Consider the following 25424-nt stretch of genomic DNA (forward strand, 5'->3'; position numbering starts at 1 on the left):
TGCATTAAAGCTGATTAAGTCAGTGTTTGTGTTGTAATTACTTAGTACGTTTTCTTAATTTTTCACTCAATCTGCCTCAAGAATGATTTAAGATATGAAGAGGTAGGGGAAGTGACAGAGAAGGTGTTAAGGATGAGAACGGCGCCCATACGCACGCACCGCACGGCCACCCTGCTGGCTGCTGCCGACAGTTGATTCCACAATAAAATAAAATAAAAATAAAAAGTGGAGTAACCTTGGAGGTCAATCATCACCGGGAAAGTGGATAGTAGACGTCACATAGTATATATGTACCGAATTTCAGGTCAATAGTTCAAACAGTTTGCGAGCTTCAGGTGATTTAAAATCCTGGACAGACAAACAGACAGCCACGGTAGCGTATTATATAAGAAGATGACAAACAACAAACTCATAAAAAAGGAGCCATAACAGTCCTTACTGACTGTTATACTATGTTTTATTAAGTTTAATGTCACTGTTCTCTGTGCCCACTGTTATGGACTCATTCATACAGGCCGACCAAGTATGGCACACAGGGGCACAGCATCAGTATTTAGAATTGCTGAGCCAAGCACAGGACTAGAGAGCCAAAGGACAACTGGAGAACTGAATAGTCAGCCTAAAGACAGACTAGTATATTTCTGTCTTCTGTCAGCACACCATTCTCTTGCATTGTTGGGAGAATGAGAACTGCATGTAGGCATTGTGGTATTCCTGTATTTTTGAAGGTGGGGTTTGAGTCCTGTCCTGTCCTTGTTTGGATCCGGAGCCAAGAACCTGTACATGGAGCAACCCAAATATAAGGATGGACCTACGGCCAACACTTTGAAGCTGCCGGGCAGAAGAGTAAGTCTTCCGTCCGAGGCAGGGCAGAAGATTATGTTTTCTGTCCGGTTAAAATCCTTTCAGAATGGCGACGAAAGATGGCAGACGGCGTAGGTCGAGTCTCCCACATGCTTGATATGTCTGTCATAAGCTTCCCGTTTTTAATACCGCGTGAACCCATCAATAAAGAGCTAGATTATCCTTTTTACTTCTCGTGTAAATCTTGTAACCGTCTTATTGCATGCTGGAGGGGGATAAAACCTTTTTTATTTATAATTATTTAAATTCAGGTTAATTGAAACGCTGCAATTGAAAAGAACACATTTCCAGAGAGCTAATGCCTCTTAAGGAAACACTGACACACTTGTGCTGAATAATTTGTTGGCTGCATAAATGTTTTGAAAGGAGAAAAAGAATTCATGATCATTCAAATTTCAAAAACTATTGAATTGCGACCCCCATAGAGCTGGAGGTGGCAGAGTTAAAGATGCTAAGATTTGCATTGGGTGTGACGAGGATGGACAGGATTAGAAATGAGGACATTAGAGGGTCAGCTCAGGTTGGATGGTGGGGAGACAAAGTCAGAGAGGCAAGATTGCATTGGTTTGGACATGTGCAGAGGAGAGATGCTGGGTATATTGGGAAAAGGATGTTAAGGATAGAGCTGCCAGGCAAGAGGAGGAGAGGAAGACCTAACTGAAGGTTTATGGATTTGGTGAGAGAGGACATGCAGGTGATGGGTGTAACAGAACAAGATGCAGAGGACAGAAAGATATGGAAGAAGATGATCCGCTGTGGCAACCCCAAACGGGAGCAGCCAAAAGAAGATGATAATCTTGAATTATGCTATGAGAATGTGAGGCTGTTTTCCTGCTTTTTTACTCTACATCAAATGATGATTTTGTACAGAGCATTATTTAAAAGTTAATCAGAATTAAGCAGAAATGTAAATGCTTTTAACAAATCTGTTCTGCAAAGGGGGAGCTAATTTAGAGGCACTTGCTCATGCCTCTTCTACATAGGTTTTTGATTAGGAACTTGACCCTTAGCAAGAAGCTGGAAATAAACACTCAGGAGGACTGCTAATCTAAAACATCCATTATCTGAAACAGTTTGCCCATTACAAGCTACCAAGAGAGCTGGATACTATTCATGTCAGCAGTGACTGCAAGCAGCAACCACCTCTGGATGGGACATCAGGGACAACTGCAAAGCACGTCCAATCAAACAAGGCCAAGGCCACACATTATTTTGCAATGATGACGGAAATGAGAGTACCAGGATGTGCAAAATCTCACGTCACAGAAATCTGGACCCAATGAGTATTCTAGGTATATGTTTTTGGGCTGAAACATGATACAAAGCAGACCACATTATGCCTAATGGGGTCCTTTCAGAGAAGCCAATCATGCAATCCCCTAACTTATTGCAGTTTTCAAAGATGTAACATAACTAATCTGCCAAGGAAAAAAAGGAGATGTGCATAAGAGATGTCAAAATTTCCCTTTCACTCAAAACTCTCGGGTTATATTGCAGCAACAGATCCACAAAACTGGCAGACAGAGATGTCTGTAATAGTTTCCTACAGTTGACTTCCATTGCACAGCGCCAAACTATGTCTGATGACACTGAGGCTTGGAAAGGTTTCACATTAAATCATTGACCATAATGCAACATGAACTGGCAGAATGCTCAAAATCTTTTTTCAATTTTGGATTCATATCCCGATGAATCACTTCTAAATTCTAAACACCAAATCACGGGGCTATATCAGGGTATCAAGTTTGCCCTCCTCCAAGTCTGCCAAACAGCATCATTCTGGAACTTCACCACAACAGTCATGTGAAAATCCTCGCCTCCTCTGGACTCCTACAAAGCCTCATCCCTAAAAGTTGCTAGCCGTACGAAAGCCACTAACCCACGCACACCGGTAACACGCTGGCCTCAATCCCAATTATTTTTCATTCTATTTAGCAAAGCTTTAAAATGCACAAGTGTCATTGTTTGCGTGGCACAGTAACCTTAAACTACTGGTTATCATCGAACAGGACTTTCCATTCACCCACCTAGTGTTTCAAGACTGCTATCGTGGTTCCAGGTTCTAAAGGCAGAATACAATCCACAGACAGAATTCACTCGGCAGCCATATCTCCCACGTGTGCGACTTCAGTTCCGACACTGCGCGTCTCATCTCCCTGCAGATCTGATTGGATGAGTAAACGCCTGCTCCGCCTACTTCTTACTAATTCACTTGTTAATTTGCCAACTGACACGTCAATCCAATGACAGCTAGTCCTTGTGACGCCTACCCGCTCCGTGAACCGATTGGTCAATTGGAATTTATTTTCCGCCCTTACTTTGTGCTTGTTAGGTGGGAGAGTTCTGGTTTTTGGAGAAAGTTTGGGAACCGTGGAAGCCCAGTCAATATGAGTGGCCCCCGGCAGGACTTGGTTGTGGAGTATCCCCTCGATGCCAGCTGTTCCGGGTAAGTGTGTGGGTAAGGCAAATAAGGGATGGAGCGCGCATAGCATCGTTACCAGAGCTGTGCTAACGGGAATGACTATGCGGGAAAAATAGATGGGCATTGGGAGCGTGCAGCGAAAGATGAAGCTTCCTGATACATAGAGATGAGCATCTAACGGAATCACTGGGCATATATCAAGAGAATCAAAATACTCCAATTTTATCGTGGCAGTGAGACGGCGGTGAAAAATGATAGAAGTGGAAGAATCTAAAGTCTCTGGGAATAAGTGAAAGTCACGAGAGCAGAGTGGGTTACTCGCTACGAACAATTCTACGGGAGTAAAATGCAGAAACCATTTAGATCACATAACGTAGGTGTAAACAAGCTAATAAGAAACTCGCGGAGAACAAATCAGATTCATTAATTAACAAAAGTCATATTAGATCGAGAAGGTTACCTATAGTCCCTGTAATAATGAAGAAAATCCGAGTGCTTAGAATTCCAGATAAAGTCGGAGTCCGACTCCTGAATGAGAAGAAGTCTTCAAATACTCAGAAGTTGAGTTAAGAAAGCCAGATAAGCGAAAGACAAATTTCTGAGCATATTAATATCAGATCATTTCACTGCAGTCACTTATGTGCTGTCTAATGATACACATTACAAAGCTACTTCTAATGCTGTTAGTCATCTGTTAAGTACCTATAAGATCTGAATGAATCAGTACTGGCGATTCAGGAGAGTCAAAGGTCAAGTTTCAGATGTCTTTAAAATGAAAGAGCAAGGAATTGCTTGGTGTGGCTAATGATAAATTGTTACACTGTATAATTTGGGTCATAAGTAACTGTTAGATAAAATGCAATTCCGTGTAAGACATTACCAGCAAATCTACAAAATCAAATGCAAAGTTTTAATAAGATGTAAAGGCGGAGTGGTGGCTGTGAAGCTAGAGATCTGCACTGGCAATCGGAAGGTTGCCGGTTTGAATCCCGTAAATGCCAATAGGGATTCTGCTCTGTTGGGCCCTTGAGCAAGTCCCTTAACCTGCAACTGCTGAGCGCTTTAAGTAGTGAGAAAAGCGCTATATAAATGCAAAGAATTATTATTATTGTCTCAGTGTTTTAACATAAAGATTAACTTGGTAAGATAAAGCTGAATGCATAATGCAGAACTGAAAAACGTACATTATGTGGTGGCACTTTGAGCTTGCATTTGGTCACTCTACTTCAAAGAGTCGGAAGTCAAAAAGTATAGAACGCTGACCATTTCTCTGGTAACATCTTGAAGTTAAATATACTTTTTATTAAACAAAATTAAAACCACCATATTATTAACATTTTGTTAATTATATAGCAAGCTGAAATTATTTCAAGGCAATTCTTTGAATCTGTTTGGTGCGTAAAAAATACATAACGTTCTTCCTATTTCAGTTCATCTGGTTGGGGCCAAAAGACTGCCTGGGCAGCCCTGGACACGATGACAGTCCATCTCATGGACCAATAACACAGACGCACACTCCTACAGAATCACCATTCAGAGGCCAGCTAAGCGCGTCTTTGGTGAATGTGATAGAAAAAAAAATTCACTATGCTACTGGAAAAACAGATAAACTCCACATAGACAACAACAACCAGGTAAAGGGATTCAAAATCGGGACACTGGATCCCTGTAATGACAGTGGTAGCCAATGTGACACCATAAAAACGCAACTTTTTAAAAAAAGTCAAAGGTACACATTTCCAGATAACATTAAGCATGACTTTTTCCCTTTCTTTGAAGACAAAGCCAGAGATGAGTAAACCCAGTCTTGGAATTATTAGACCAACTACTATCAATGTTAGATCCAATATAGCTGTGGAAAGTTTTGTCCCACTTTAATGGAAACAACATGCCGCATAAATACTCGTTACAATACGAGTGTTTGCTTCTTTATTATTTGTACAATGATATCGTTTTAGTCAAAATTTAAAATCACACATTAAATGATCAGAATATTTTAGTAATCCATTGAAAAAAACACAGTAAAAGATAGCAAAAGTGGTTTCTGTAATCCTGTGTGAGAGAACCACATAAAGTCTGTCAGATCAACAGATAGTTGTGTCGCCCCCTTTATTATGGAGTATATTATTTTGATAAAACACCATAAAACCCCCTTTGCCTTTTATTATATATATGGGACTTACAGTATATATATTATATCTTATCTGCAGCAGTACTAATGTTGCTGTATTGTTTGGCATGTAAAAAATTACATACCATTTAGGGTATTGTAGGTTCCAATATCTTTATTATTACACTTCAGACAAGAGTCTGCCATGTGGGTCCGGATTTTCCTCAGTGTAGCCAAACATGCCTCTTACTTTTCTGTCCTCTGTTAAACATCGTAGTAGTTTTATCAGCAAAAGTCCTTTTAGCTTTGCTTTTCCTACTTTATGGAGCCATCTCCTAGGTCTGACTGTGAGGCTCGGCTAGTATTAATGCTCATAGTATACCTAAACATCCATCCATCCATCATCCAACCCACTATATATCCTAACTACAGGGTCAGGGGGTCTGCTGGAGCCAATCCAGCCAACACAGGACGTAAGGCAGGAAGAAAACCCTGGGCAGGGTGCCAGCTCACCGCAGGGCGCGCACACACACACACCCACACACCCTAAGAGACAATTTAGAATTGCCAATGCACCTAACCTGCATGACTTTGGACTGTGGGAGGAAACCGGATTACCCGGAAGAAACTCACGCAGACACGGGGAGAATATGCAAACTCCATGCAGGGAGGACCCGGGAAGCGAACCCGAGTCTCCTAACTGCGAGGCAGCAGCCCTACCCACTGCGCCATTTATTTTATTTTCTAATTGTTCTGTATATACCTGTTGTACCAATGTTGTCACTTCTTGACTGTTTATCAAAATTTACCATCAATTTACACCCATATATGGGTCAGATTCTTTTTTTAACCTTCTTAGTGTTTTTCCCCTGTGAATTTAAAATATTTCATTTTTCTTCTCAATGTATAGCCTCAGAGTGGTAGAGTAAGATGTTGAATCTCTACCCATACTCCCTTTCCCACTCTGTACAACTCTGTACAGTAATAGTGATAACATTATCTGTATTTAACAAGATTATGAGTTGATCAGGATTCATATTCATTTTCTGTCACATATGTCCCATAATCATTTATTATAATTTTTCTTTTTTTTCTTACATTTTTTTGCTGATCAATAACAATAGTATAGGGCATCTACAACCTATTCATTGAATCAAAGTTAGAGGCTGTTAAAAAAAAAAAAAAAAAAAAAAAAAAAAAAAAAAAAAAAAAAAAGACAACTGTAGTTTAGTATGAGCTGCTCACAAAACAAGATTACTGTTAAGGATTAAAAGTAGTCTAAGCTGGTGAAGGTCATTCTGAGGGTATGAAATCCTTTTTGACAAGAACTTTGGTGTTCATTAAGCAAGATGCATATCCTAAAAATTCTTCTAGAGAGGCACAGAGAATGTGACATGAGGCTACTGCGTATGCTTTGGGTTGGTCAAGAATGATACCTGGATAAAGAGTGATTACACTAGTAATGTGTGTGTAAAGACATAACTCTGTGTTGCAGTTTATGGAACTGTAGCATGCCTTAGTCAGTCAGTCAGTCAGTCAGTCATTTTCTAACCCACTATATCCTAACTACAGGGTCACGGGGGTCAACTGGAGCCAATCCCAGCCAGCACAGGGCGCAATGCAGGAACAAACCCTGGGCAGGCGCCAGCCCATCGCAAGGCACACACACCAAGCACTCACTAGGGACAATTTAGGATTGCCAATGCACCTAACCTGCATGTCTTTGGACTGTGGGAGGAAACCCATGCAAACACGGGGAGAACATGCAAACTCCACGCAGGGAGGACCCGGGAAGCGAACCCAGGTCTCCTTACTGCGAGGCAGCAGCGTAGTCCATGCCTTAATTAATACATTTTTATTAATCATGGTGGGAAAAAGTGGCTACTGGCTACTATGTAGTGTAGGTGTCAGAGAGAAGTGAAGTGTTTGTTGCCTGATATCACCAGTCCTTCACTGAAAGTGGTCGTTCTTGAATAAACCACTTCATGTGATCAAAGGGCATAAACTCATTTAGATGGATTCATATGAAATAAACATTATTTTCTAATATAATGATTTTGTGACTTTCCTAAAATGTCAACTTTTGGAGAATATTCCTACGCTAGGAACACTAGTGGGTATGGTATACCTACTGTCAAACAGTAAGCTAATCCAAATCTTCACCCTTGCATTCCAATTCACATCTGTAGCCACTAGTAGATGATGTCCAATCAGCTACATGTGGTCCGGTCAGGGAATGTTGTCCATTCTCCATTGTAATAATAATTTTGGGCAGAACATACCAATATCTTACCCATGCCAGCTTGCCCAACCAGCATACAGGATCAGAGTCTGTGCTATACTGACATTTCTGCACCAGATTGCTATTGTGGGCCCAATGTGTTGTGATTGTAGAAAATATCTGCATTAAAGTCTGACGAGGATGCATCTTAAACATGTGAGATGCAGATGAAAAGCAATGAGTGTTTAGAGTGCTAGAAAGACCCTGTTAATGCTGTATGAAATATACATATTCCAAGGACACAGGCAAATATATATTGGAATGCATTATAGTGGCATCCTTTTCCAGAAACTCCAAGGGCATGTCCTTCTTCCAGTTGAGTGTGTAGTATGTTGGAGCACATTGTTACCTTTGACAGTGTCACTGTGTATGCAGGCACACTCTAAAAGAAGATTTGAGCCTCTGCTTTAAAGACGACATGACAGTGTAGTGTTGAGGAACATGCAAATCTGTATACAGACAAAATTAGGCTTTGGTTTAACGCATGTAACTTTGTTTTGCAGCATGCAACAAAATGCATGTAGCCTTGGTCAAGCAATAATTCTATCTATCTATCTATCTATCTATCTATCTATCTATCTATCTATCTATCTATCTATCTATCTATCTATCTATCTATCTATCTATCTATCTATCTATCTATCTACATACATACATATACATAGGATGCTATAAACTGTGTTGCATGTTTCTGCTGTCTATTTCTTGTTTTTAGTGTTGAAAAGGATAGTGCGCAGATTGTTTGCAGGCTTGTGTGCTATTCTGATGCCTGATTTGGCCAGGATGCGTGCTGCACCTTCAGACACACTGTGTTGATGCAGTTCTTGCCCAGTGGTATACATAGGACAAACATCAAAAACAACTGCAACACGTATACAGGAACATTGCAACGCCGTTAGAAGGAAGGACTCACGATGACAGATCTATACGCATACAAAATCATCAGGACATACATTTAACTGGGACAGTGTACAAGTAAGATTTAAGGCCAGTACTAAAAGTGCCAGAGAACTGGCTGAATCTTGGCTATCAGACAAATACACCATTAACAGACATTTGGACATAAACCCAGCATATGCAAACTTAAGAAGAACATGTTCATAATAAATAAAACGTTACAACCTGTACCCCTCCGACCCAGCTTCCCCCCCACCTAATTTTGCTATATATTGCCTTTGATTCTTGTATGTCTAAGCATTATCCTCTGATGAAGGCTCCTGGTAGGGGCTGAAAGCTCAGGAATAAAAACTACTTTATGATACATGATTCATTTTGTCTGCCTTTGTGGATCTCCAGCTGCTAATATGCAAACCGTATCACAGACCTTTGTTTCCATATATATATACAGTATATATACATACATACAGTGGTGTGAAAAACTATTTGCCCCCTTCCTGATTTCTTATTCTTTTGCATGTTTGTCACACAAAATGTTTCTGATCATCAAACACATTTAACCATTAGTCAAATATAACACAAGTAAACACAAAATGCAGTTTTTAAATGATGGTTTTTATTATTTAGGGAGAAAAAAAATCCAAACCTACATGGCCCTGTGTGAAAAAGTAATTGCCCCCTTGTTAAAAAATAACCTAACTGTGGTGTATCACACCTGAGTTCAATTTACGTAGCCACCCCCAGGCCTGATTACTGCCACACCTGTTTCAATCAAGAAATCACTTAAATAGGATCTGCCTGACAAAGAGAAGTAGACCAAAAGCACCTCAAAAGCTAGACATCATGCCAAGATCCAAAGAAATTCAGGAACAAATGAGAACAGAAGTAATTGAGATCTATCAGTCTGGTAAAGGTTATAAAGCCATTTCTAAAGCTTTGGGACTCCAGCGAACCACAGTGAGAGCCATTATCCACAAATGGCAAAAATATGGAACAGTGGTGAACCTTCCCAGGAGTGGCCAGCCGACCAAAATTACCCCAACAGCGCAGAGACGACTCATCCGAGAGGTCACAAAAGACCCCAGGACAACGTCTAAAGAACTGCAGGCCTCACTTGCCTCAATTAAGGTCAGTGTTCACGACTCCACCATAAGAAAGAGACTGGGCAAAAACGGCCTGCATGGCAGATTTCCAAGACGCAAACCACTGTTAAGCAAAAAGAACATTAGGGCTCGTCTCAATTTTGCTAAGAAACATCTCAATGATTGCCAAGACTTTTGGGAAAATACCTTGTGGACTGATGAGACAAAAGTTGAACTTTTTGGAAGGCAAATGTCCCGTTACATCTGGCGTAAAAGGAACACAGCATTTCAGAAAAAGAACATCATACCAACAGTAAAATATGGTGGTGGTAGTGTGATGGTCTGGAGTTGTTTTGCTGCTTCAGGACCTGGAAGGCTTGCTGTGATAGATGGAACCATGAATTCTACTGTCTACCAAAAAATCCTGAAGGAGAATGTCCGGCCATCTGTTCGTCAACTCAAGCTGAAGCGATCTTGGGTGCTGCAACAGGACAATGACCCAAAACACACCAGCAAATCCACCTCTGAATGGCTGAAGAAAAACAAAATGAAGACTTTGGAGTGGCCTAGTCAAAGTCCTGACCTGAATCCAATTGAGATGCTATGGCATGACCTTAAAAAGGCAGTTCATGCTAGAAAACCCTCAAATAAAGCTGAATTACAACAATTTTGCAAAGATGAGTGGGCCAAAATTCCTCCAGAGCGCTGTAATAGACTCATTGCAAGTTATCGCAAACGCTTGATTGCAGTTATTGCTGCTAAGGGTGGCCCAACCAGTTATTAGGTTCAGGGGGCAATTACTTTTTCACACAGGGCCATGTAGGTTTGGATTTTTTTTTCTCCCTAAATAATAAAAACCACCATTTGCAAACTGCATTTTGTGTTTACTTGTGTTATATTTGACTAATGGTTAAATGTGTTTGATGATCAGAAACATTTTGTGTGACAAACATGCAAAAGAATAAGACATCAGGAAGGGGGCAAATAGTTTTTCACACCACTGTATATATGTGTATATATATATATATACACACACACACACACACACACACACACAGGGGGTCCTCGGGTTACGACACAGTTCCGTTCCTACAACAGTGATGTAACCCGAATTTTGGTGTAAGTCGAAACACACCCTAGCCTAAGTCACTTACGTATCCTAACACATTTGCAAGATCATAATCTAGAACATAAAAACACAATTTAGCCACAGAAAAAGGAAACGGACATAAATATACTGTACTGTACACTGAAAAAATGACAAAAAAAATGAGTGTATAAAAGAATTCCTTACCTTTATTCCTTCTGATCTCTTTACAATGTCTAATTTCACTTCCATCATGATGGCTTTCCTCTTCTTCGAAGCACTACCATCTGAAGACTCTGACTTTCGTTTAGGATCCATGATAAGGGCCACAAAGTCACCAAACAAAGCTACACAAACGGAACACTTCCTCCGCGCGCAACCAAACTAGTTCACCAACTCCCTCACTCATACACTGTGTTACTGCGTATTCTTCTTCTTCTGCTGCGTGTGACCAAACTACTTTGCCCACGTAGTCTGTAAGCCAAAACACTCATGTCTCAATTTTTTTAAAGTTTTTATGGGAGTGAGCGTTGTAATCTCGAAACATTGTATGTTGAGACGTTGTAAACCGAGGACTCCCTGTGTGTAATATATATATATATGTATATATATATATATAAATGTGTGTATACATATTAGTACGTTTTCTGTAATTTTTCAGTTAATCTGGCACTTAAGTGTTCATTCTACCTCAAGAATGATTTAAGATATGAAGAGGTAGAGGAAGTGACGGCGAAGGTGGTAGGGAATGAGAGTGGCACTTGTACGCATGCGCTGCCCTACTGGCCGCTGCAGAGAGTTGATTCTACAATAAAATAAAAATTAAAAGAGAAATAACCTTGGAGGTGAATCATCACCCCGAAAGCAGATAGTAGACGTCACGTAGTATAGTTGTACCAAATTTTACGTCAATAGGTCAAACAGTTTGCGAGCTACAGGTGATTTAAAGTCCTGGACAGACAAACGAACAGCCACGGTAGCGTATTATATATAAAGACTAGGGTGCTTTGCCCCCAGGTTGCTTCGCTCGCCCACCCCCTCCCATCCCCCCCGAGTGCACTACGCTCCAGCCACTTCGTGTCTCTGCTGCTCGCGTTACCAAGTTTGGGGCTGAACGCACGTTGAGGAGAAGCGGTCTGATCAGCTGCTGCTCCTGCTCCCGAGCTGCGTGTTCTGATTGTCGCACTGCATGTCGATCTTTTAAAAGCCTGTACAGCACTGTCTCACTGTCTTGTCTCGCGTGATGTTAAAGTGTCTCTTGCGGGACGTCAAATTGTTTTCTGAGAAGATCACGTATTGTCTCCTTCCAAGCCTTTCCAGATTTTTTTTTTTTTATAATACATAGATATTTCTTAGACTGTAAAAATGCATATACAAAAGGTAGACAAAACACTTCTTTTTGCTTTTATTTAGCAAAAATATCTGCCAGTGGGGTAAGCAAAATTTACTTGGCAAGATTTCGTAAAGTAAGCTTAAATAAATGTAAATGCAAATTTGTTGATAAGTCAATTCTTACCATAAGGAAAACAAGATTTAATGTCTTGATATAAATACATTTCATTTTTTGCAGTGTAGTTTATTTTATTGTATTAGATTTTGTGCTTATGTTGAATTTCTTTGTCGCTACTAGATATGTAATCATTGTGCAGTGTGCTGATGTCATTAAAGGAAATGTGCTTAATAAAAACAAACTGAATAAAGACATCCCTCTGAAATGGATGAGCAAGCAAGGAAGACACTAATTAGAGAGACAACATGACTACAGTGACTGCTTTGAGGGAGCCGTATGTTTTTATGTTAAAAACTGATTAGTTGATGTATTTCAATCTGACACTCTAAACATCTCAAAATTCCTTTTCAGTCTATCAGAGGGTGACAAGAAATGAGAGCTGATATAAAAAAAAGGCAAGAACATTAAGTCTGTTCTGTACAAAACAACACTGAGAACGTTCTGAAGCCACATGGTTTAAAAATACAGTAATGAAAGTGTTTCTTCAAAAATACCAGTCGAGTTTGTCACCCAAAGGGTACTGTAAAGTATGGTGTGAGCAGCATTCTCCTTTGAAGGGAATCTCTTCAGCAGAGACCGGAGTGCTTGTCATGATAGACGGCAAATTAGACAGAGCAGAGGACAGAGTGATTACTGCTAAAACTCTACTGGCCTCTTGGAAAAGACTTAAAATGTGAATGGAGAACAGCACTTTAGCAAAGCAAAGCCCAGAGTTTAGATTACATCCTGGTTTCACTGTGTTATTGGGCTGCATTTGATTTGTGAGATTGTATGGGAGATTTTGTTTCTGTAGAAATTGATTTAATTTCTGGGTTCTGCAACCCTAAAATACCTCAATGTGTGTGAATTACTTACGGCAGTGCAAATGTCATAAGCTAGAGGCCTGTAAGAGTCTCTTTTTATCACAAATCTTTGGTAAAAAGAGACTTTCTATGGGCATCATATTAATCGGCCTTCATTTTACATCACAAATTCACGAAGGTTCTCGTACAAAGCACATATGTAATACAAAGGTTGGTGGAGATTGCACTGTATGCCGAGTGGTACAGTGACATAGTTGTAAGCACAAAGAATCAGCTTTGTGGGTTCAGTTGCCGTGCCAAGTCACCATCTCAAAGTCAAGTCAAAGTGAACTTTATTGTCATCTCAACCATATACAAATATACAGACAGACGAAATTGCGAAGCTCAGGGCCCACAGTGTAACAACATGACGTGCAAATAATAATAAATTAAAAATAGAATTAAAAATTTAAATTTAAAATGAAAACACAAACAAGACAAGACATTGTGCAAAGACAAGACAAAGAAGTAGCAGCAATATTGATATGTAATATAATAAATAAATAATAGATATAGATAATACAGAAATTTTCAGTGTATGATAATAGTTGTTTAAGACGTGTAAACAATGACAGGTCAGAATGTTTCACAGCAGAAGGATAACAAGAGTGTCAAAATACTTAAAGGTCAGTATGAGATTTTCAGTTCTTTTCTACCTGCACACTCGTCTTTACAGGACAGTGGCTCGCATGTATAAAAGTTCTGTTTTTAGAGGTGGTTGAGGCCGTGTGGAAGGTCCCAGGGGGCAGCCTGGTGTTAAGGAGTCTGACAGCTTGGGGGTAAAAACTCTCCTGCAGCCTGGCAGATCTGGCTTTGATGCTGCAGTATCTTCTCTTGGATGGCAGAAGTGTGAAAACTCCATGTGAGGGGTGTAAGCGGTCCTGCTCAATGCTGGCAGGCCTTGCGGACACTGCGTTTGTAAAATATGTCCTGTAGTCAAGGGAGAGGCACTGCTGTCTTCACTATCCTTTGCAGGCGCTTGCGGTCGGATATGTTGCATTTGCCATACCAAACAGTGATGCAGCTGGTCAGAACACTCTCAGTGGTGGCCTCTGTAGAACATGGTGAGGATGGGAGGGGGAAGACTTGCTTGCTTCAGCCGCCTCAGGAAGTGTAGTCTCTGCTGGGCTTTCCTGATTAGTGATGAGGTGTTATGTGTCCACGTAAGTTCCTCAGTTATGTGCACACCGAGGAACTTGGTACTCCTAACAGTCTCCACATCTAAACCGTTGATGTTGAGTGGGATGTGGGCAGGATGTGATTTTCTGAAATCCACGATTATCTCTTCTGTCTTGTCGACATTGAGAGATACAGTGCATCCGGAAAGTATTCACAGCGCATCACTTTTTCCACATTTTGTTATGTTACAGCCTTATTCCAAAATGGATTAAATTCATTTTTTCCTCAGAATTCTACACACAACACCCCATAATGACAATGTGAAAAAAGTTTACTTGAGGTTTTTGCAAATTTATTAAAAATAAAAAAATTGAGAAAGCACATGTACATAAGTATTCACAGCCTTTGCCATGAAGCTCGAAATTGAGCTCAGGTGCATCCTGTTTCCCCTGATCATCCTTGAGATGTTTCTGCAGCTTAATTGGAGTCCATCTGTGGTAAATTCAGTTGGTTGGACAGGATTTGGAAAGGCACACACCTGTCTATATAAGGTCCCACAGTTGACAGTTCATGTCAGAGCACAAACCAAGCATGAAGTCAAAGGAATTGTCTGTAGACCTCCGAGACAGGATTGTCTCGAGGCACAAATCTGGGGAAGGTTACAGAAAAATTTCTGCTGCTTTGAAGGTCCTAATGAGCACAGTGGCCTCCATCATCTGTAAGTGGAAGAAGTTCGAAACCACCAGGACTCTTCCTAGAGCTGGCCAACTGTCTAAACTGAGCGATGGAGGGAGAAGGGCCTTAGTTAGGGAGGTGACCAAGAACCTGATGGTCACTCTGTCAGAGCTCCAGAGGTCCTCTGTGGAGAGACGAGAACCTTCCAGAAGGACAACCATCTCTGCAGCAATCCACCAATCAGGCCTATATGGTAGAGTGGCCAGACGGAAGCCACTTCTTAGTAAAAGGCACATGGCAGCCCGCCTGGAGTTTGCCAAAAGGCACCTGAAGGATTCTCAAGACCATGAGAAAGAAAATTCTCTGGTCTGACGAGACAAAGATTGAACTCTTTGGTGTGAATGCCAGGCGTCACGTTTGGAGGAAACCAGGCACCGCTCATCACCAGGCCAATACCATCCCTACAGTGAAGCATGGTGGTGGCAGCATCATGCTGTGGGGATGTTTTTCAGCGGCAGGGACTGGGAGACTAGTCAGGATAAAGGGAAAGATGACTGCAGCAATGTACAGAGACATCCATCCATCCATTTTCCAACCCGCTGAATCCGAACACAGGGTCACAGGGGTCTGCTGGATCCAATCCCAGCCAACACAGGGCACAAGGCAGGAACCAATCCTGGTCAGGGTGCCAACCCACCGCAGTTTGCAGAGACATCCTGGATGAAAACCTGCTCCAGAGCGCTCTTGACCTCAGAATGGGGGGACGGTTCATCTTTCAGCAGGACGCTTCCCATCCAACCTGATGGAGCTTGAGAGGTGCTGCAAAGAGGAATGGGCGAAACTGGCCAAGGATAGGTGTGCCAAGCTTGTGGCATCATATTCAACAAGACTTGAGGCTGTAATTGCTGCCAAAGGTGCATCAACAAAGTATTGAGCAAAGGCTGTGAATACTTATGTACATGGGATTTCTCAGTTTTTTTTATTTTTAATAAATTTGCAAACGTCAAGTATCTTTTTTCACGTTGTCATTATGGAGTGTTGTGTGTAGAATTCTGAGGGAAAAAAAAGAATTTAATCCATTTTGGAATAAGGCTGTAACATAACAAAATGTGGAAAAAGTGATGCGCTGTGAATACTTTCCAGATGCACTGTAGATTGTTGTCTTCACACCATGCAGACAGCTGTGGGGTGTTTGCATTTTCTGCCCATGTCGGCATTGGGTTTTCCTGTGGGTGCTCCAGTTTTCTTTTCACATCTCCAAGTTTTGCACATTAGGTGGATTGGTGGTTCTAAACCAGGGGTGGGCAAAGTCATACCCATTCCTGGAGGGCCGTAGTGAGTGCAGGTTTTTGTTTCAACCCAGTTGCTTAATAAGAAGCCCTTATTGCTCGTTAGGATTTTGAACCTTTATTGCTTATTTTAGGCTTAAACAGTTGTATTCTCGGTTTTTAATTGCTCCTTATTAGCTATAAGATTCAAATAACGAAAGAAACCAGCAGTCCTCAATTTATCTTGTTTCCATTTACACCTGTGTGTATTTATCATGCACTATTTGGTTTAATTAAATTAATAATTAAGCAGCTGGGTTGGAACAAAAACCTGTAGCCACTGCGGCCCTCCAGGACTGACTCTACCCACCCCTGTTCTAAACTGTCCCAGTGTGAGTGGGGGTATGTGCATAATAGTGGTATTTCACGAGTTGTTTCCTGCATTTTTTCCAGTACTACCAGCTCTGACACTGACTTTCTCCAGCCAACCAGCATGTTTAATTAAGCAGGTCTGAGAATGTTTTGTTACTCTGTACACAGCAGTGGTCTGTCCATCATGTGCAGGGATGTTGTCAAGCCAGCCTGTGTACAGCAGGATCTGGGTCATATATATAGGGCAGAGACCAAATTGCTTATTAGTATGTTTGCTTTCCATAATGATGAGGTTCAGGACCAGAGATAAAGTAATGTACATGAATGGTCAGGCTATGTGTTTAATAAAAGGGGTCTGTCATTGGGTCGGTTTGAGTACTTAACAGGTTTTAATATGTAAACAAGAGCATGTAACCAGTCCATTTATTGACTAAATTAGACCCAGGACTGAAATTCTCTCTGAAAAGCTGTTTTTAAAAAGAAGGAGACTGCACTTGCTTTAGCAGCTATGCATCCAGCTGTATTTTGGTTTGTCAGATACTTGAGAGTGAGGCAAGAAGGAATCTGCTGCGGGCTGGGCTCAAATGAAAGGCCTCTTTGTGGAAAGCCTGCGGAGGCCAGTAAGGGGCTGCTAGTGGTTCTGATGTCTACCACTGAATAAAATGGAAGAGGCTGTTTTAATGAGTATGTGCTTTCCTGGCAGGCCTTCAGACCCTCTGTCCGGCATCGACTGGAAGGAGAGGTGTATGACGCTGGAAGCGCAGCTCCTGAAATTTCGTGTGCAGGCCTGCAAAATCCGTGAACTTCTCGCAGAAAAGGTAAATTTGCATCCTCTGAAGTCAGGTTTTCTCAACTTTGTTGTTTCTGAGAAGAAGAAAAAAAAAAAAAGATTTTGTTACATCATAAAGCAAAGGCCTTTTCTATCAGACCTGTTTTTTCAGTAATGGGGGAGGACTCCTGCTTGTGCCCCATGGGATGATACATTTTCTATTCATCTCGTTGCCAAAGCATTTCCTGTCACGTCCATTCTCTCCATCTGTTGAAATTCACATCCTCTGGGTTAAATAGCCTTCTGTCCAGTCCTCATGGGTTCACTGTTGTGTCTGAGTGCACAAAGAGGCACAGCTAAATCCATATAGCTTAAAGTGATAGGGGAGGCCCATCCTTCAACATCGTTATGAGAAAATGGCCGTTATTTTGTGGTCTTTTCATTGGAACATTGATTTGTACCAGTCTTCCTTTCATATGTTCTGTAGTTTAGTTTCAGCATGCCCCACATAGAGGTTGTGGTTGCAAATTTTAATAACAATAATAATTCTTTGCATTTATATAGCACTTTTCTCACTACTCAAAGCGCTCAGCAATTGCAGGTTAAGGGCCTTGCTCAAGGGCCCAACAGAACAGAGTCCTTATTGGCATTTACGGGATTCAAACCAGCAACCTTCCGATTGAGGCTAGGAATCTGCACTGGCAGAGCCACCACTCCGCCGTGGTTGCAAATTTTACACAGAATATAGTTGTAAGTTTATGTTTGCCACAAGTCTTTCTCCCCTAAATATAAACTTTATTCTTCTGTCTTCTACTGTACAGCCTGGGATATTTAAACTATTATAGCGTCATGCTTCCCCTCAGCACAGCCTCTTCTTTTCTCTACAGCATTAAGCACCTCTCAATGTAGTTTAATATCCACTCATTTTATTAGTCTCATGTCTACCATCTCATAACTCCATGCAAATTCTCCCCTGCTCCAACCACAATAGCCTGCTGTCCATTCTTCCCTATTATACACAATTGTGCACTTCTCAGTATAGTAATGTATGCCCTTCATCACTATACAGTGGACCCTTGACTTACAAACTCAATTCGTTCGCGAGGGCTGGTTGTAACTCAAGTTGGTTGTAAGTCAAGACTATTTTTTCCATAAGAACTAATGGAAATACCCATAATGCGTTCCGAACCTCCCACAGCAACACTTACTTAACCTTTTCATAATAAAAAAGGGTTGTGTAATGTGCATAATTTACCAAAACACCAATAATTTTTCTAATGTACTAACCAAAAAGTTATAAAAAGTGCCTAGCCTACCAGAAACAACGATTTCATACTGTACTCTCCATTTAAGTTGACATCTTTGGGCTGCAGGAAGGGAGGAGGAGGAGGAGAATGAAATGGAAGGTGGTTATTGTTTGGAAGGAGCCTCCTTATACAAATCTTTTCTTTGTAAGATAGTCGAGATGGTGGATTTCGACATGCTGTACATATTAGCGAGATCGGTCACACGAACACCACTCTCATATTTCCACACAATTTCCTTCTTTGTTTCGATTGTGATTGCTTTCTTTACCTTCGTTACCTTCTCTTCCTTCCTTAGCAATTATCAAAATGAATTATATAAATCACTTCACTGACTGAAATTACGTCCACAAACACATGTATCTGGGCTCCGACTGATGCTTACGAACGCTCTCGGCTGTTTGTCTACAATCGCGCAAGCGGATACATGTGAAGCGCATTCAGGTCGTAACGCAAGATGTTGGTCGTAAATCAAAACAAAAATTTTGGTCGTAAATCAAGTTGTTCGCATGTCAGGCCGGTCGTATATCAAGGGTCGACTGTAATCTCATGTCTATGACACCATTGCAGGTTCATGTCCAGCTTTCTGAATCCAGCAGGGGGTGCTAGCTCCCTGGTAGGAATAAGTTCTTTTGTAATTGTGGCGTGTTATGTAACCCGAAACTATATAGATATAATATAAAACAGAGATACCCCTCCCTTAGTGAAATGACGGTAAGAAATCACATAGGAGAAGTAACTTAGCTTTCTTTAATGATGGTTTGCATGGCATAACAGATGAGGAAGCCATGATAAGACCTTTCAGGTAGTGTGTATAGAGTCTGTCATTTTTGTCACTGCGCTGGAAGGATTTTCTGGATCGGATGATGTTGTCTCCCATCCGTCCATCGGCTTCAAAAGTGTTCCAGGCAATGTTCCAAGGTTTTATACCCTTTCTCCATTTGCAGGCCCCCACTTAGGTAAATTATGCCATTCCAAACAAGGAAAAGAAGACCCAATGTCATGCTGACTCTGACACACAGAAATTGTACAATGCCCATTTCACAGTTGTCTCTTTCTTGTCTTTTAATGCTTGCCTAGCAGTTCTAAATGATGAGCCCCTGTGTGCTAAATCTGGCCTTGTGTTAGCTGTACATGTGAGTGGATTTATAAAACATTTTTTGTACAGAGCACAGTGACATATTAAACTTACGTACTTATTATACTTTCCCAGATGAACAGGTGTATATACACCTTCTCATTCTTACTTTATGTCCAATCATCCCTACCATACAGCACTGGGCACCTCTCAGTTCAGAGTCATATCTTGTATTTTTATTGTAGTCTCTTGTTTTTGAACTCAGTATGTTTATTCTTCCCCCTCGCAGCATAGTCCTATACCCACCTTTCTCATGATGGTCTCATGATCATTTACCCAGTTGTATAGCCTATTGTCACCCCATATATATTAACTGTTCTCATTAAAGCTGCTTTTTTATGCTGTCATAGTGCCCCCGACCCACTTTTGTATACCAACATCATGTACAATTTTTCTCCCACTAGTATCGGTATAGCATTGTCACCAATCTTCTTTGCAGGACATCTTCAAATGTTTTATCATTCAGTACACTGTCAAATTAATCCTTCCAGGCAGCCTCATGTCAGCCTTCTATATTTGCCCACACGGATACAGATTCTTGCACACCCAGCATAATTGTATACACTCTCCACAACTATATGGCCTAATTTCCATTCTGTAGTATTTCCGCAGTTACAGGAAAATAGCTTAATATAAACCCACAAGTATAGCTTTATATTCACATTTTTCTTTACCTTAAATTTTTAGTGTGTGTAAAATTACACATTTGTAATTGTTAAGAGTACTGTAATGTTGTCCATTTTGCTCAGTGTGATGAGTGTTGAGTGTTATGTGTACACCAGTAACGGCGCACCGCATGAATCCACTTGACTTGACATTCCTAGTTTTCATCTTCTTTCTCTGTACATTTATCATTCGTTTGCTCAGAGGTTGATGCGCTTGCTGCTTCCTGAGCGGCTCTTCTTTTCTCCACCCTAGCGGTCTGCTTCTTCTCTTCTTTCGTCGGCATGTTTTCATGTTAAAACTGATTAAGTTAGTGTTTGTGTTGCAATTACTTAGTACGTTTTCTTTAATTCTTCACTTAAGCTGGCACTTAAGTCTTCAGTCTGCCTTAAGAATGATTTAAGATGTGAAGAGGTAGGGGAAGTGACGGCAAAGGTGGTAGGGATGAGAACGGCGCCTGTACACATGTGCCACACGACTGCCCTGCTGGCCGCTGCTGAGAGCTGATTCTACATTAAAATAAAAATAAAAAGAGGAATAACCTTGGAGGTCAATCATCACCCTGAAAGCGGATAGGAGATGTCACGTAGTATATCCATCCATCCATCCATTTTCCAACCCGCTGAATCCGAACACAGGGTCACGGGGGTCTGCTGGAGCCAATCCCAGCCAACACAGGGTGCAAGGCAAGGAACCAATCCCGGGCAGGGCACCAACCCACTACAGGGCACACAACCACACCCACACACCAAGCACACACTAGGACCAATTTAGAATTGCCAATCGATCTAACCTGCATGTCTTTGGACTGTGGGAGGAACCCCACGCAGACACGGGGAGAACATGCAAACTCCATGCAGGGAGGACCCGGGAAGTGAACCCGGGTCTCCTCACTGCGAGGCAGCAGCGCTACCACTGTGCCGCCCTCACGTATTATATGTGTACCAAATTTCAGTTCAATAGGTGAAACGGTTTACAAGATACAGATGATTTAAAATCCTGGACAGACAAAACGGACAGCCACGGTAGAGTATTATATACAAGGGGGCTCCGCCCCCTGCTCGCTTCACTCGCCTACCCCCGGTGTTGGGTAACCCGAAATACATTGATGAATGTATGAGATATGTTTGTAGCTCCATTAGTCGAGCCGTTTGGTTTTGGAGCCGAGACAGTTTTGCTTCCGCGGTTTCAGACTCGCGTTGTAGGTGCCGACATCTATTAGTTTTGTCCATGCGGGCTTGTGTTTGTAGCTCTGTTAGTGGAGCTGTATAGTTTTGGAGCCGTGATCGTGACTCCATTAGTTCTTCGTTGTTTACCGTTAGTAATATGAATAATTGCACTTACTGTTAATACGGAGCGGTTTCTGTGGTTGTACTGTTAATAATGCATCACTGTAATGTGATTCACTTATGCTGTATAGTTTGGACGTGTGAGGATGACATACGTTCAATACGGAGCGTTCGTTTATTCTTATTACAGTTTGGACGTGTGAGGATGACGTACGTTTAAAACGGAGCGTTCGTTTATTCTTATTACGCGTTGTAGGCGCCTTCGGCTTTCGTACTAACTCGTGCCTTCCGTACTATCATGCTGTGTATGGTGGACCTTTGTGGACTCCGTACTGTTTCCCGTTTCACTCTGGGGCGGGGGGCTGAATCCTCTTTTTTGTGTGGCTTTGTCGTTGCCTATGTGCGCGTTGCCTCATTTCTTATTTACGTTAGTTGAGCTCCTTTGTTTTTGAGCCGTGACGCGTTGTAGGCGCTTATTTACGTTAGTTGAGCTAATATTATACCTCCGGTGCCGTGTGTGTGTTTCAATTGGTAGTCGTTGTAGGCGCATGCACCCTCCGTACTATCTCGGGTTTGACTATGCTGTGTTTTGTGGACGTTTGGGGATGCCGTACTCTCTCCGGTTTGATTGTGGGGCGGGACGCCGAAGCCTGTTGTGTTTGTTTTTGTCTGTGAGTACTCATATTATTGTATTACTGTAATGTGATTCACATATGCTGTGGAGTCCGGATCTTTGGGGCTTCTGTACTATCTCGGGTTTTTGCTTGCGGTGCTTTCGAAGCGCGTTGTAGGCGCCTGCACCTTCCGTACTATGTCGGGTTTGACTATGCTGTGTAGTGTGGACGGTTAGGGTTCCGTATTGTCTGTGCTCGTTGCTTTATTTCGTATTTCCATTAGTTGAGCTGTCGGCGCCTGCGCACTATGTCTCCTGCGTCCATGGTTATGCCATGTACCTGCGTCCATATCCGGTTTATTCTCGGTTAGTAATATGGATAAAGATGTGTCATATGCTTTTGTGGGGGCTGTCGTGTTTGTTCTTATACTGAGGAAAACGTTTAGAAAATGTGCTCGCAAAGGTTTTTTCTGGAAAGTCATATGAATAGAGGAGGAGGTTAGGAGCAGACGCTGATACAGCACATTGCCGCATCCACCACATGATAAACCAACTCAGGATCCCAGATTAGCACCTGAGGGCAGCCATGCAACGGGTGACACCTCAGCAGCACACTACTTCAGGTGGGGTGGAACAGTGTGAGGTTTTTTTATGGTGGCTGGAGTGCCAATTCTACCCTCAACCCCCAGGTTTTCCCAGCAGGTTGGAGGGCCGACATGCAGGGCTGGATGCAGATTAACATAGCAGGGCTTTAAAAGTGTAGCTATTTGTATCTTGGTTACGACTGTATTTAGTGTTTTTGTGAATGTAATTTTGTCAATGATTCTTTTCTGTCCCTGGCAAAGTGTCTAAGTGAGCAAAGTTGCTTCTTTATTGTGTGGTAATGTGTGAATGTTTTTTTTTTTTTTTTCAAGAATAATTGTGTTGTTGAGCACACACTTGCGTCTGTGCTCTTTGAAGTATGAATAATATTGTCGTGTTGTGTCTTCATTTGTAAATTATAGTTGTACTATGTATGATTTATTTTTCTATGTGCTTGCATGCATGTTTCCTTATCACTTCCTTGTCCTTGTGTGTCTCCTCCTCTATCTTATTCCCACCCTCATAATTTGGACTGGAATCCTAGGAATGCAGTGGGTGAGCTGGAAGCCGACTTTGTCTGAGTGTCTGTGTGAGAGACTGTCTTTGCTGTATGCTGCCTTTTTAGCACTGCTCTCCTTATCCAAACATGTCAGTTTTGACTAGTTGAGTGACACTGTGGAGTGGGGAGCATAGGTTTGTTGGGTTCAGCAGAGAGAAACCCTTCAAATAAATGCATGTGCATTTAGTCTAGGGCCTCCTATGTAAACAGAAAGAGGAAGCGGGAGCATTTCCTTCGGTCCAGAGGCCCCTTTTTTACAAAGAGAATGGTGACATTTCCATTATACTGTACCAGAGGAAGGATGTAGGGGACCCTAGTACTGCCCAAACAAGGACATAGCTCAGCTATTCAATCAGGCCCTTGTAGAAAAGGCGCTATATATAGGCGCCTGACCCGGCACAGAACGACACAGAGGCACGTATAAAACCAAGGACTTTTATTTTTCTTCACCCATGGGCGCACGTCTTCCCCGTGACCCGCAGGCAATACACAGTCCCAAAAGCACAATCCCAACAACAACACACTCTTCTCTCCCACCACTCCTCCGCAAGCTTCGTCTCCTTCCTCCCAACTCTGGCTCTCCTGAGTGGTGGTGGCTGGCCTTTTTTATACTCTACCTGGAAGCATTCCAGATGCTTCATCACTTGGCCCTAATTGCATTTCTGGGTGGGGCTGAAGATTTGACCAGCCGGGCTGCAGACTCCATGCAGCTCCCCCTGGCGGCCATCCGAGCCCCCAACCAGGCTGTGGAGGACTCCATCTCCCATGGGGCCATACGCCAGGTTGGGGAATCATCGTCTGCCAGGGAGGCTGCCACCAAACGTCCCGGGGGAAGTATTGAGCTGTTCATGGTAGCTCCCCCGGAACAGATGCAGTAGGGGCGTCCCGACCCGGCTGTCCTTCACACCCTATAAAAACATGTTTGGCACAAAGGGGTAACCAGTCCTGGGACCCACTGTCACAGATAACTCAAGGGAATCCTTTTCAGTCTGGTAAATTAGGTTTAAGAAACTACCAAAATCTGTCTAGTAGAGAGGCCCTTTTAATAAAAATGATATACAGAAGGACACAGGACAGAACTAGCTATTGTATGATGTTACCCCGGGTGCAAAAATATACCTTTTCCTGTTGGTACTCCTTTATATTTCATGCAGGTAAAATAGGTTCACTTCTTGACATTTCATCTGAGATAGGGGTAGAGTAACAGTGTCACATTAAGCTTGAATTTAAAACATCCACTTTAGTTTCTTTTATTTCTTAGTCATGAAATAGCAACTGTAAGAGCAGTAGTGGGTGTTCTTGTAGCAGCCCACTTAACATGGAATTATATCAAATATCCTGAAATAAACAAAATGACACATTTTATTAAGGCTAGGGATAAGGAAAAGGAGCAGACAAAAGAGCAAAATAAATAAACTAAAAGTAAAAATCTGCCGAGTTCCTGGGCCATCCCCATATATATGGTATTTGGTGCTATCAGGTGTGTCGGCCTGCTCATTTGCTTACTGCAGTACCACACTGAAGTTAGTTCTGTTCTTTTTTCTAAACCCTGGCCAGTCTTCCTCCCACTAGCTGAGAATTTATTTCTGTGTCTCTGGAGAAGCTTTGACCTACATTCTGTTGTCACGTTAAGGCCAAAACTGATTCCAATTTCAGGGATGGCTCTACAAAGTCTTGGGACCACCAAGTCATAATACTGTCACACCCCTGCACATTCTCTGGTCTTTGAAATGCCAGATCTCTTAGTCAGTTTCTGGCCTGCCAAATTTAAAAAGTCTTCATAATCCAACTCTTCTTATTAAGGACTCGCTGGCCCCCGCCTTTTCTGCCCACATAGTAGTGAAACAGGACAAACTTTAACAATCAATAAAAAAATAAAAAGAAATGTAATTCTGTCCAAGCGGAAGGTAGTTACGCTCCAATGTCAAACGTTGGCATTGTATCTGATTGTGTTCAGCTCTGACAGGAGAGCGTCCCC

The 25424-nt window shown here is 41.9% G+C and overlaps 2 protein-coding genes across 5 annotated transcripts in view; one reads left to right on the forward strand and one right to left on the reverse strand.

Moving 5' to 3' along the window:
- LOC114666192 (thyroid adenoma-associated protein homolog) overlaps nucleotides 1–3000 on the reverse strand; it is a 200495-nt gene extending 197495 nt beyond the window's left edge. Inside the window, exon 1 of one of the 4 annotated variants that reach the window (XM_028820955.2) lies at nucleotides 2892–3000. The gene's annotated coding sequence lies outside the window, so the exon portion shown is untranslated. The remainder of the gene's footprint in view (nucleotides 1–2891) is intronic. The other 3 variants (XM_051919539.1, XM_051919538.1, XM_051919540.1) reach the window with 3 other exon arrangements.
- A 163-nt stretch (nucleotides 3001–3163) lies between these two features.
- The window catches only part of plekhh2 (pleckstrin homology domain containing, family H (with MyTH4 domain) member 2), a 79428-nt gene continuing 57167 nt past the window's right edge, over nucleotides 3164–25424 (forward strand). The window contains exons 1-2 of the mRNA XM_051919659.1: nucleotides 3164–3310; nucleotides 17233–17347. Of these exons, the coding sequence (XP_051775619.1) occupies nucleotides 3252–3310; nucleotides 17233–17347 (174 nt within the window). The 5' untranslated portion in view covers nucleotides 3164–3251. The remainder of the gene's footprint in view (nucleotides 3311–17232; nucleotides 17348–25424) is intronic.

The sequence above is a fragment of the Erpetoichthys calabaricus genome, chromosome 15 (genome assembly GCF_900747795.2).
Source record: "Erpetoichthys calabaricus chromosome 15, fErpCal1.3, whole genome shotgun sequence".
NCBI classification, from domain to species: Eukaryota; Metazoa; Chordata; class Cladistia; order Polypteriformes; family Polypteridae; genus Erpetoichthys; species Erpetoichthys calabaricus.